Here is a 12,407-nt window from a genome sequence, read left to right as displayed (position 1 = left end):
TGGATTGCAGATTAAGAGGTTCCCTATTGTCCAGCTAGCTGTCGACGCTCGGCCACGCTTTTTTTGAATGCAATTGGTTGCCTTGTATATTCTGTTCTATTTACCAAACTCCTTTCTTGTCTTAAATTGAGCAAGTGTGAGCTACAGCATGGTAGCTAGCATAGCCATTTCTAGCTCTGCTTGACAATATTGCTGCCTAGTGTTAAAGGTTAATGTATACATAAATGTTAATAAAGTATCAGACATATACATAATACAACACACCAGTAACCAATTGATATTATGTGTTAATATACCCAAAATGTCAGTAAATTGAGATGTTGCTACTGTCTGTCCCATTGAAAACCAAAAAGGTTGCCAGCAGTGGGTTTTTTCGCGAGCTACGTGAACCAAGTGATCATCTGTCGTTGAGATCAAAGAGTGTCGTACCTCTCTTTTTATATGGCTATGGCCCATTGGTTGCGAATAGTCGCTCGCGCGTCATTATGCTATGTTCACATTGTGGAGTCGCGACTCAGTCACTTGCTTTCCATGTGAAATCAATGGTGCTTGACTTCATCGCGCTCTTGTTCCGTGTATTGACAACAGCCCGTCACTCGCGCACTGTGCTCGTAAATTACTTTTCAAGTTCGCACATACATATTTTTAGGCGCAAATGCGAGTGAAACGCTCGCACTGTAGAGCCATCATGTCATCATAGATGAAAGATTAATTATATAGGGACGGGACTGCCCTACAAGGTCTATGGGCCGATGTTCACCACTCGCTGGGCTTGAACACGCCACCCCTGACTTGCCAAGCGCGGCCACTACCAGCTACGCCAACAAAAATCTAGCACTTCTTTGACATGGGTGGCCTGTTATATACTTAAGGAGTGAGTTTCACGGATTCACACTGTTACACACACAATATATATACACACATCAGAGTGAGAGAGACAGATAAACAAAATTACTAAAAAGCAAGAGTGAACAGCCAGTGAAGGAAAAAGAGAAAATGAGATAGTGAACAACAGTAACTCTTGGCCATCGTGGGCGGTGTTGGTCATCCCCTCCGCCGTGTCCTGGCAGGACAGTCCAGCCTCCGTAGCGTGCAGGTCCGCACCCTACGTTCTACGATTTGCACTGCATCTTATCTATACTGTACATGGCCTTGTTGTGTTGTGTGTTTGTATTGTATCGTGTTGTCTGTGCATATTGTCTATGGTTGTTGTTTTGTATGAGAACTGTGAGAGATACCTGAATTTCCCCACGGGATTAATAAAGTATCTATCTATCTAACAGAGAAAGTTGGAAAGAGAGCAAAGGAGACGTCAACGGAGAGAGAGGAAGACAAGAGGAAGGGTGAGCATGGGTGAATGACAGAGAGACGGGGAGCTAGAGAGAATCAAGAACAGTTTGTTCTGACACACCAATCGAGAGGTGGTCTGGGAGACATGTTGTTCATGTTCTCTTCATAGCTGATCATCTCTCTCACAAGACTTACCATGCTTTAAGCGTGTGTCTCCACCACATCACCCATGTCGTCAGGACTGAACTGCGTTTGTGTGTGGGTGAGTGTGTGTGTATGTGCGTACGTGAGAAAGGGAGAGGTTGAGTGTTTGTGTATGTGAATTAGTGTGTGTGTGTGTTTCAGGCAACCAGTCGGTATAATCCCTAGGTCGCCTGGAGTGTGATAAGTAGAACAGGGGTCTGATGCCACACTTCAATCCCGAGATAAAGGAAGGAGCGCCTAGCACATGTTTGTGTGAATGCTATTCTGGGGACAGGATGTCTGCCTGGAACTACGTTTCCCACTATTCCCTATGTGTGTGTTTAGCATGTGACGTAATTCTGGGTGTGAGATTAATGTAATATATGGTTCAATAGTGAGTGAGTCATTATGTATGTGTCTGTGTGTATTTGTGTGCGTCTGTCTGTCTGTCTGTGGGAACTAGCATGTATCACATTCACATTGAAGGATTTGACAAATGTAGAACAAGAAAGTAAAAGAAAAACTAGGATTTCTTGTAACTGGTTCTCATGCTCTCATTAAATGGGCATGTGTCAGCATGCATGTGTGCCGACACATATGATCACAGGCTAACCCTGTTTGTTGGAGTGTGTGTACACATTGTGCATACAGAACCCACCTCTCCTGTTTTAGGGCGTACTCCAGCATCTTGATCCTCCTGACCAGATCTTTCTTCAGGTTCTCCTGTCCCTTCCTTTCCCCCTGCAGGAAGGCTATCTGGGCCTAGGAGACAAGGAGATATATCAGATACGTGATACACTAAAACACAATACCACAAGTTCTTCCAAGGTTACAAATTATTGTATGCCATAAGAGTGTCATGGAATATACTTGAATGGAATGACACACAGTTGCACTACAATCGAGAATTCCCAGGGTTACTGATGAAAACTGCTGATGTCCTTTAACTATTTTGAGGCTGGGTGGTGATGGCAGCCTTTATCTCAGCTCATAGCATTTCAATGAAATAATCAGACCTTCCTTTTCTTGTGTAGGCTTTGCCCATGACAAACTAGTCTCTCAATCCATTTACCATTTTCTAAACACTGGTTGACTGTAGACACAAGTCTGAAGACGGATTCAGTTCAACCTCCTGACACCTCCCGACTACTTATGGCAGGGGTCCTCAATTAGAAACTCAAAAGGTCCACTCACCAAATTTCCATTCAGTCGAGCGTCACAGTGCCCGTGCCCCTGGGCATCTTTCTCCCATAGACCTGGGGGTAATTTTGTTCAGTGTCTATTAGTGACGTTTCACGTTAGCTCTACCACTTTTGACAAGGGCAACCGTCTCATTGCAGATTAAACACATCGGTTTTGTGCTCCCCACCGGCAACATAAATGCGTTCTTGTCAGACCATTTTCAACTTTTTGCTGGGTTTTGTCACGCCATTATTTTTGCTAAGTAAGAACAGGTAGGCTAGCTACCGTTAGCAAATCAATTAGCCTGCGTTGTTGTGAATGACACACACAACCTGCGTGACCCACAGAGGTTGCGGCCAACGTTGAGTGAGTGAGATGTCATGGTGATTGCTAATACAGCTCCTGATTGGATCTTTGGATTGGAAACAGAAGATAGAAACCAAATCTAGAAGGAAAAGCATAGACATAATAAATAGCGTAAAGGCTATAAAAAATGTGCCGGTTAAAATGGAAACGTTCCGCCAAAATGAATGAATTCCATTGTCTAAAAATATATCGGCTAATGGTCCGGGTCCGGATAGGAAGCCACCTGGGTCCGGACTCGGACCGCGGTCCGCCATTTAGTGACCTCTGACTTATGGGGTTCTGGAGATTTGACACAAGATCTGTTGTCATGGTGACCAGCTGGCTGGTTAGTGAGTAAGTGAGTGAGTGAGTGAGTGAAGAGGCTAATTGAAGCCAACCAGCCAGGCCACACAGGGACAGATGGCACTCCCGGTGCTTAATCCCATTAAACAGACAGAAAAATGGAAAGGTTCCTACCAATCACAGACACTCTCCAGTCCCTGACACTTTTGCCATTTCTGCTCTCCCTCTTAGACCCATACACAAATGGAAAGGTATCTGTGTGTCTCTCTCTCTCACATACACACACCTTTTCCCTAATTTTTCTCTTTCTGCATCTCTTTTCCATCTCTCCTCCATTCCATGAGGAAACCCCTGATCTGGCACGAATCTCTCTCTCAAGTTTTCTAGGAAAGGCAGAAGACGGCAACAGAAAGCACTGTGTTTGAGAAAGCAGAGTAATCCTGAGGGAGACAGGAAAACCATCTGGATGAATCGAGATAATGAGCTATTTGCAAAACCAGCAATCCCATAATAACCTCCACCCACACTCACATATCAACACAACACACGCACACACACAAACAAACAAACGCGGTCCATCTTTAGCTGTTCTATGAATTTAATTGACTTAATCCTGTAATTCTTAATAAAAAATTATACTGGGGAAAAACATTTTTGACACAGAACATGCTATGTAAAAGCATGCTGAAAATATTTTTAATAATTAATAAATCAGACATAAAATTAAGTTGGCCAAGAGTTTCTCAAAGGCCATTTATTTAGGAACAGTAAATGTGGCAAATACTGGAGTTCTATGGGGTTTGCTAGTTTTAGACAGTTAAACCGTGTCACAGGAGTTGTGCACTACGCCCTTCTGAGGTATGAACCACACATAAGCTAATAGCCCATGTGGAAACTGCCAGATACCTCTCCAAAATATCTGACTGTCCACATTCCTGTGGGTGGTTTGTGGAGGGTCTAGGTTGGCAGTTAGTCCATATAAGATTGAATGCACGTACACACTAACCAAAACAAGACCCCTTTTGTATACAATTTGTCAAATCTAATTATTGTGTATAGAGAGAGAAACACACAGACACATAGCTTTGCATTCTTTGTTTTGTTTACATATTTGTATTGTTTTAAGCTTGGTTTCTCTACTTTCAGTTAGATAATACAACGCATTACTTTTGGTGGCAATAATGATATCTCACATACATATCAGAATGACATCTTCTCTGAGAAATTGAAGACTTATGTATTTTTATGGATGATAAGTCATGGATGTTCAAAGTTTTGCATTGTTTTGAAGGTAATTTCTTTGCGTGTGTAATCCTAAAGAACCAAGGGAATAGACAAAAGACCTGTGTCAGGGTTACTGCTGTCAATAAAACATACATTAAGTAAACAAATAAACATTATTTTGACCGAGGCCTGGCCACAACAACCCATCAACTCTCCAGAGTGAGGGAGCAAAACTGAATCGATCACCTGATCTGATATGAACGTACTCAACGAGGACAATCATGATCAATTTGACAGTTGTGTTTAGCTAATAGACTGGAGTAAATTCACTATGTAGTGTTGACATTAAACACTCACTCAGATCAATGACTAAAATAAAAACACACAAACCATATTGCCAACTCGCTTCAGAATGACCCCAAATTCCAAACCACATAAACGACCATGGTCCTGTTCCACAATCCACACCATAGACCTAACCTGACTTGACCTTTAATCTTATGCAATGAATCACAAGAGTCTAATCCGGAGTGAAGCCTCGTTTGTGCGAGACTCTCAGATGTTTGAGATGCCGCCGCCTTCCTGGCATATGGTGAGAACGACCGACCTCTGGTTAATTAGGTGATAAATGTCTGCCCCACTCTGTCACCTCCATGTCCTGGCCCTCAACTCTTTCTTTATCTCTCTCTATAACCATTCTAAAATGTTCTGTCTGCATCTCATTAACAGGCTACTATAGCTTTCGTTCATTCAGTCTTCCCCCAGTTCATGACTTCCTCACACTAACTAATTCACTCTCCCTTTTGCTATTACTTTTTTGTTTAAACATTCGTTCATTATTTTAATCTTCCTTTTCTGGGAAGGAGTCTCTTCTTTGCCGTCCAATCTAAGGGAGCTCCAGATAGCACAGGCAGGTTTGGGAACCAAAAGAGAAGGGGGCTCCCACACAGACAGGAATCCTTGTCTGGTTACAATGCGAGGTGAAAGCTCACCGGTTACACTGTGGAAAAGAGACAGGGCGGGACACTTCATCTGACTTAACGTCACAAATGGGCCTCAACGGTCACTGCGTCTACAATATGAGCTACATGTCATACAATACTAGCTTAGCCGCGTGGGAAGGAAAAACATGTGAATGATCTTAATGTGGATTTAAAGGGATCTGGAGAACAAGGAGATCAAGTGATGCTGTGGGCTTAAAGCCTAGCCTCAGTTAATAGTGGTACTTGGCAAAACAAGCTTTTTTTGGGAGGGTATTGTGGTACACAAAAATATGCTTCAGCTCAGGTCTGAAGATGACAGTTCTGAGGATGAGGAAGACCTGAGGATTGCTGCTGTGTTTGCCAAATAATGTGTACAGGTATTAAGATAGCTAGCGACATGCACTGCTCCATAATCATACAATGAATGATCAAATGTCCTCCCCGTTATCAGATTATTACCTCCTCCTCTCTGCTGAGAAGTACAAATGTATTCCACAGCCAAAGGGCATTTCTCTCCTGCATCCAACCCTCCTTCTTCCTCTCTCTGGCTGGTTCTGTTGGTATGACACCCACAGATTTCTAAATGGAGTGACTCATTGCAGACCTCCACCCAACTGCCTATCATCACCCTGAGAATCTTCCGGGCATTTCCCACCATGCATCACTGTCCTTTTTCCATTTCTTTCTTCCAAGGCTTCCCTGGTGATTGCCCCTCATAATCAACTCCGGAGGCACTTAACTCCCTTCTTCCCCCCCAGCCCCCCATGCCAATCTCGCTGCTGCATCTTTTCAACTAACCAACAAACTAGTTAATTCAGTAGCTGTTAGCCCAAGCTTAGCTAGTGAGTGTCATTTCATCCAGTCACTGAAATTATTTGGCTCAAGGTTGATGCAATCTTGCAGTGTGCAGAGAATATGGGGGTCAATATATGGGAGTCTGTTTGGCATTTGTCTGATCAAACGTCTTCATCGCTTAAAGGGGAGCTTGTTTTCGTTTTTTGGGGGATGCTTGAAGCCACAATAGGCACCGCTGCTCCAGTGAGAGCCTGTACAGACACAACTGTTGGCGCTGTGAGCTGTTAGCACTGTTAGACACCAACAGGGATGAGCTCAGCTGAGCCCCTCCAAATTGACGTCATAACATGTCTGATCCCAAAAGACATTTATGATTAGTTGTTTCTCGTTACTCACACTCGGCTCTTTGCATTTGTGATGTGTATGCTGTATGTGTGTGCGCATGATGCCTACTGTAGGCTGCCAGCTGAAATACCCTGGTTGACAGCTAGCTAACCATCAAGTCTGTGTGTGGGTGTATGAGACATTTACATTTAGTCATTTAACAGACGCTCTTATCCAGAGCAACTTACAGTAAGTACAGGGACATTCCCCCTAGGCGAATACGGTGAAGTGCCTTCCCCAAGGACACATTGTCATTTCGCACGGCCGGGAATCGAACCGGAAAACGTCTTTACTAGCCCGATTCCCTAACCACTCAGCCATTTGACTCCTGAGACCTTGATGAGTTGTTAAAAATGTGTATGTCGCGGCTTGCTGTGACATTTTCTGATCTTGGTTTGACTTGGAGGGAAAACACTGTGTGTGGAGTTCATGCCTCTGCTTCTTGTGTTTTCAGTGTGTATTTCCAGACAATACGGCTACTGCATGTTTGCTGGATACCAAGTCACCCATATACAGCCCAAAAAAAGATGATCATTAGTTTTAGGAATAAGCTGCTATACACGTATACAATTTCTACTAATTTGATGCCAACAACAGTATAAAAACAGAACAGTACTCTACTAATGTGAAGTTTGCCATTCTTGTGATGTGATGTCAGCAGTCCGTTGCCATGGCTTCTCTTTGCCACTGAGCAGAGAATATTTCTGATCATGCCTCAGTGTACATACATTTGCAGGCTCTTGCGTAGGAGAGCGACCGTAACCAATGATTTCAATGTAATTGAAAGGCACAGTGGGCTGAAAGAGCATAGCTTATATAAGACCACAGAGCACAATGCACTGGGCATGCAACTTATGTTACACTTCTTTTCCTCTATCATAACAGACACAGATGTTCACACCTAAATAAGACAGGTCATACCAGTCCCCCAAAAAGTTGTTTGATACAGTGAGATGTGAAATAGCTTTGACAATCTTGTCAAGTACCAGGACTCAACAAGAAGAGGTGACAGCCCACTAATATTTGTACCCTTTACTGCCCTAACTTTTGTTCAAGTTCAAGGTCAAGTATTTTATTGTCAGATGCACAGAACAATACAAGGTCAGACTGGGCACTGAAATTCTTAGGACAAGACAGCGCAAAACAACCTGGCATAACACGACATAACAAGTACACAGAATATAGATACATCTATGATAAGCTAAAATATAGTAAACCTCCTAAATATACAAATAATATACAATATGCAATACAGTATACTGTATGTTGTGCAGTCTGCGTGTGCAAGACCGAATGTCTCGGTATCACCCGCCAGAAGGCAACGGGGTAAAAAGACTTAAGGATGGGTGGTAACAGTCCTTGGGAATCCTGCCAGGCATCGTGTATGGTAAGTGTCCTGTAACGCTGGGAGCTTCCTGCCGATGATGAACTCGGCAGACCGGACCACACTACGTAGGGCCTTGCGGTCCGTCTGTGCAGCTCCCATACCACACTGTGATACAACCAGTCAGTATGCTCTCTATAGTGCATCTGTAAAAGTTAATTAGGATAACTGAGTCCATGCCAGACTTCTTCAGTCTCCTCAAGAAGAAGAGGCGTTTCCGGGCCGCTTGGACCACCATGTCCGTGTGAGCAGACGAGGTGAGATCATTGCTGATGTTCACCCTGAAGAACCTGAAGCAGCTGACCTTCTCCACTTTGGATCCGTTGATGTGTAGGGGTGCATGCTCCTCCTCCTGCCGCCTCTTATAGTCCACAATCATCTCCTTAGTCTTGCTGATGTTGAGAGAGAGGTTATTGTCCTGACATCACGATGTTGACCTTGATCTTTTTAAAATTGTAATAATTAAACTTTGATTATTTTTAATTTGTATTACTATATGCTTTGTAGCACCAGAGATTGCTTTAAATATAGAGTGCAATACAAATATAATTTATTATTATTATTATTATGTCAGGGTATCAACCTCCTCTATGTAGGCTGACTCGTCACTGTCAGAGATGAGGCCCACGATGGTTGTGTCGTCAAACTTAAAAAGGAGGTTGGAGCTGTGCGTTGTCACACAGTTGTGAGTGAACAAGGAGAACAGGAGAGGGCTGAGCACACAGCCCTGGGGGGTGCCTGTGTTGGTGATCAGTGTGGATGAGGTGCGGTCACTGATTCTCACCACCTGTGGCCTCCCCGTCAGGAAGTAGAAGATCCACTTGCATAGGGAGGTGCTTAGTCCCAGGTCCACAAGCTTGGAGACAAGTCTGGAGGGGATGATGGTGTTGATAGCTGAGCTGTACTGCCCTACAAAAGAAATAGACCGTAACTCGCCGAAGTATAGAACGGAGAAAAACGACTTCAAAGTTTTTGCACTTTCAAAGTAGTTGTCCTGCCAAATGTATTTTAGGTAGGACACTGAAAATCTATCAGTTTGATGTTTTAGTGATTACACATTATGTAAATTAGAAATTTTGGAAAATGTCGATCTTAAACTGCACTTTTGACCCCTATTTTGAAGTTACGGTAGTATACTATTGTCTATGGTAAGTGGTCATGCCAAGGCAAAATACAGTAATTTCCGTTTCTTCGCTCACTTAGTTGCTGCATCACACTATAAACTCTGTATATTATAAGCCAATGTAACATACACGTGGATACCTGTCACAAGACTCACAAAACAAGAGTGTTTTTGATTTAACTGCCAGGGTAGGATACTTACAAACGACTCATGTTTGGGATGTTTTGTGTTGAATGCCAGCAAGTAGGCTAGGCTAATGCTAGATGTGTTTGTTGTTGCTAGATTATGTATTAGTTAAAGTGAAACCGTAACTCCATTTGAACATTTTTGAGTGCCGCAAAACAAAGAACCGTAACTGATGTTACGGCAATCTGCATTGGCTTTCTAAAGCCAAAGTAGGCTTTTGGATGATACGGTGAAGACAACAACCTATTTTCTCTGAAAAACAGACAAGTTCATTTAAGATATTTGGCCACATGATAAGCAGACCTTAACTGTTCCAAAAATGAAAAAATAAAATTGACAAAATTGAAGTTACGGTCTTTTGCCTTTGCACGGCAGTGTAGTCAATGAACAACATCCTCACATACGTATTCCCTTTGTCCAGGTGGGAGAGAGCGGTGTGCATGGTCAGGGCGATGGCATTATCTGTAGACCTGTTGGACCGGTATGCAAACTGCATACGGTCCAGGGTGGGGGGCAGCGAGGAGCAGATGAATGATTTGACTAGCCGCTCGAAGTACTTCATGATGACAGAAGCCAGTGCTATTTGGCGATAGTCGTTTATGCAGGTGACCTTGGTGTTCTTGGGCACAGGGACAATGGTGGTCCTCTTGAAACAGGTGGGGAGTACAGACAGGTCGAAGATGTCACTGAAGACCCCTGCTCATGGGCGTCGATTTAGGGGGGGACGCTAGGTACTTGTCCCCACCAACATTTGAAAATGACAAAATGGTCCCCACCAATATTTTAGCAAATTGTGCTGCTATTTGGATCAATTCCGATGGGCAGGACGCGACAATACAAGAAACGCCATAATTTGATTGGCTGAAAACCCGAAGGGGGAGGGTTATCTGACACGCGACACGCACGGGAAGAAGCACATACTTTGCTTGCTTGCACTGGCAGTCGCAGACAAGCTAGCGGGTGTGTCGGCGACAACAGTAGGCCTACAGCTAACTTACCAGGGCTGTCTGCCAACAATACATACATAAAAGGCCAGAGTAACACATTTTAGGGGGGGTTGATGGGTGGATGTCCCCACCAAGTCTGAGACCAAACCTACGCCCTTGCCCCTGATAGCTGGTCAGAGCAGTGCCTGAGGGCCCTACCTGATATGCCATCTTGGCCAGGTGCCTTGTGACGGTTGATCTTTTTGAACCAATGCCTCACCTCAACTCCCGTTAGTGTAGGCACACCACTGGCTAGGCCTTCAGGTAGCCTCACTGGAGGGGGTCACTGTCCCTCTCAAAGCGAATGTAGAAGGCATTCAACTCATCTGGCAGTAGGACAGAGGACTGGGTCTCACTGTAGCAACTCATTGTAAGGTTACCAAGGCAACTGCTGAGGTTTTACCTATGAGGCAGAGGACACTGTGTGCCATTATGCACCTTCTCTAAAACAACACTTGTCTGGGACAGAAATGGATAGGGAAGTCGATTCTAAATTATTTATTTTAATGATGAGTGGTGATCTTCAAGGTTAGTATCTGGTATCTGGAAAGTTGTCTTAGCTCTGGGTGTGTGTCAGGTATTTCAAGTACATTGCCATGATAGTTAGAAACAGAGATTGAATACACAACCATGTATATTCAAATCAATGGTGCCTTAGTTTAGCCTACATGTAGGGAAAATGGATTACCCCACTTAGAAAGTCAAAAAATTTAATAATAAACTATTCACAATCTATTTTTTTTTGTTACTGCTCCAGATCAAGGCATGGAAGTAACACAAAACTGGCATCTGTGATACCCAAAAAATACATACAGACAGACAGTGATACTGTTAGGAAATGAAAAGGCTGACACCTAACATGTTTTCTTTGCTGGACTGATGAGCTGCTTTTGTATTAATTCATCACCAGGACTATGAGCTTTGAATACAGTAGAATTATTTCCAAGCTATTACTACATCTAAGCTCGCTGACCCACATGTAAATGCAGGGGTAAATAATAACAAGAACGAAAATATAGCTGACGGAGGAATCCTAAATATTAGTTAAAGGACCACAAATGTACTTAAGACTTGTTATATTAGTCCACCCTATGTGGATTTCACAAAGGCTATGTCTCTCTCACATAAAATTATTTAAGATTTGCCTTCCTAACACTTCTTAAATCAGCCCTTATGTGTGACAGGGTAGTGAACAAACTGAACTTTGCCTTTTATGCACCTCATCTCCAGCCACTTTTAACACCTACAAACATATAGCCCTTGCTGTGACACTACATTTCCTAACTCCTATGCTATTGAAACCAGATACTGCCATCTGTATCATAAAATCCCCTTGTCATCTCCAACAAAGCACCTGTCAAGATTAGCGTGTGTCCCATTATGCAAGTGCCCAAGTGCAGAGCAAACATGGAGCATTCTGGGGCTGCTCTATGTCCTCACGCTTAATCTTCCAGAGTTACCGAACATTGAGTCATCCTGGCATCAACTAGCCCTTAGCCAAACTCCCTACCCTTCACCTTTTCATCCATCTGACTACTGGCTATATGTAACCCTCTGCTGCTGTCACATCTGTATTCGGAAAGTCAAGAAACATTTAGGAATGTAAAGAGAGTCCTCCGGGGGAATTCCCTGCTTGTTAAATCTGGAGCAGTGTGCTAGCAATGATTCATAAAGAGTGGGAGAGGGTAGGGGAGGGGGATGATAGGCAGAAAAAAGGGGAAAAGAGTAGTGTAGAACAAAAGTGTGTGTGTAGTGCTATAATTCAGATGCGAACTTGGAACACAGCCTCATCTTTATAGGCAAAACTAACAGGTCCATTAAAATACCTGGAGAAGGTTGGTACCAGAGGGAATATGATGAATGAGCACAATCAATTACAGTCAAGTACAACTCCATCAATAGGTCTCACCTGGATTTTCACTCCATGCTAAATAAATCCATTATAATGCTTACGCCTTTGCAAAAGATTTGAGAATCCGACAGACTTAAATATCCCCAGGTTACTATGGAAACCCCAGAATATCTAGACACCAAACAGC

The 12,407-nt window shown here is 43.3% G+C and overlaps 1 protein-coding gene across 2 annotated transcripts in view; it reads right to left on the bottom strand.

The window, feature by feature from the left end:
* The window catches only part of LOC146238118 (striatin-like), a 57,760-nt gene that overhangs the window by 27,549 nt on the left and 17,804 nt on the right, over positions 1-12,407 (bottom strand). For both annotated transcript variants that reach the window (XM_084684850.1, XM_084684851.1), the window contains exon 2: positions 2,132-2,235. In XM_084684850.1, coding sequence (XP_084540976.1) covers positions 2,132-2,235 — 104 coding nt within the window. The remainder of the gene's footprint in view (positions 1-2,131; positions 2,236-12,407) is intronic.

The sequence above is a fragment of the Hypomesus nipponensis genome, chromosome 21, assembly GCF_054491055.1.
Source record: "Hypomesus nipponensis isolate SF chromosome 21, ASM5449105v1, whole genome shotgun sequence".
In the NCBI taxonomy this organism is placed as follows: Eukaryota; Metazoa; Chordata; class Actinopteri; order Osmeriformes; family Osmeridae; genus Hypomesus; species Hypomesus nipponensis.
This window is presented reverse-complemented; position numbering and strand designations above follow the sequence as displayed.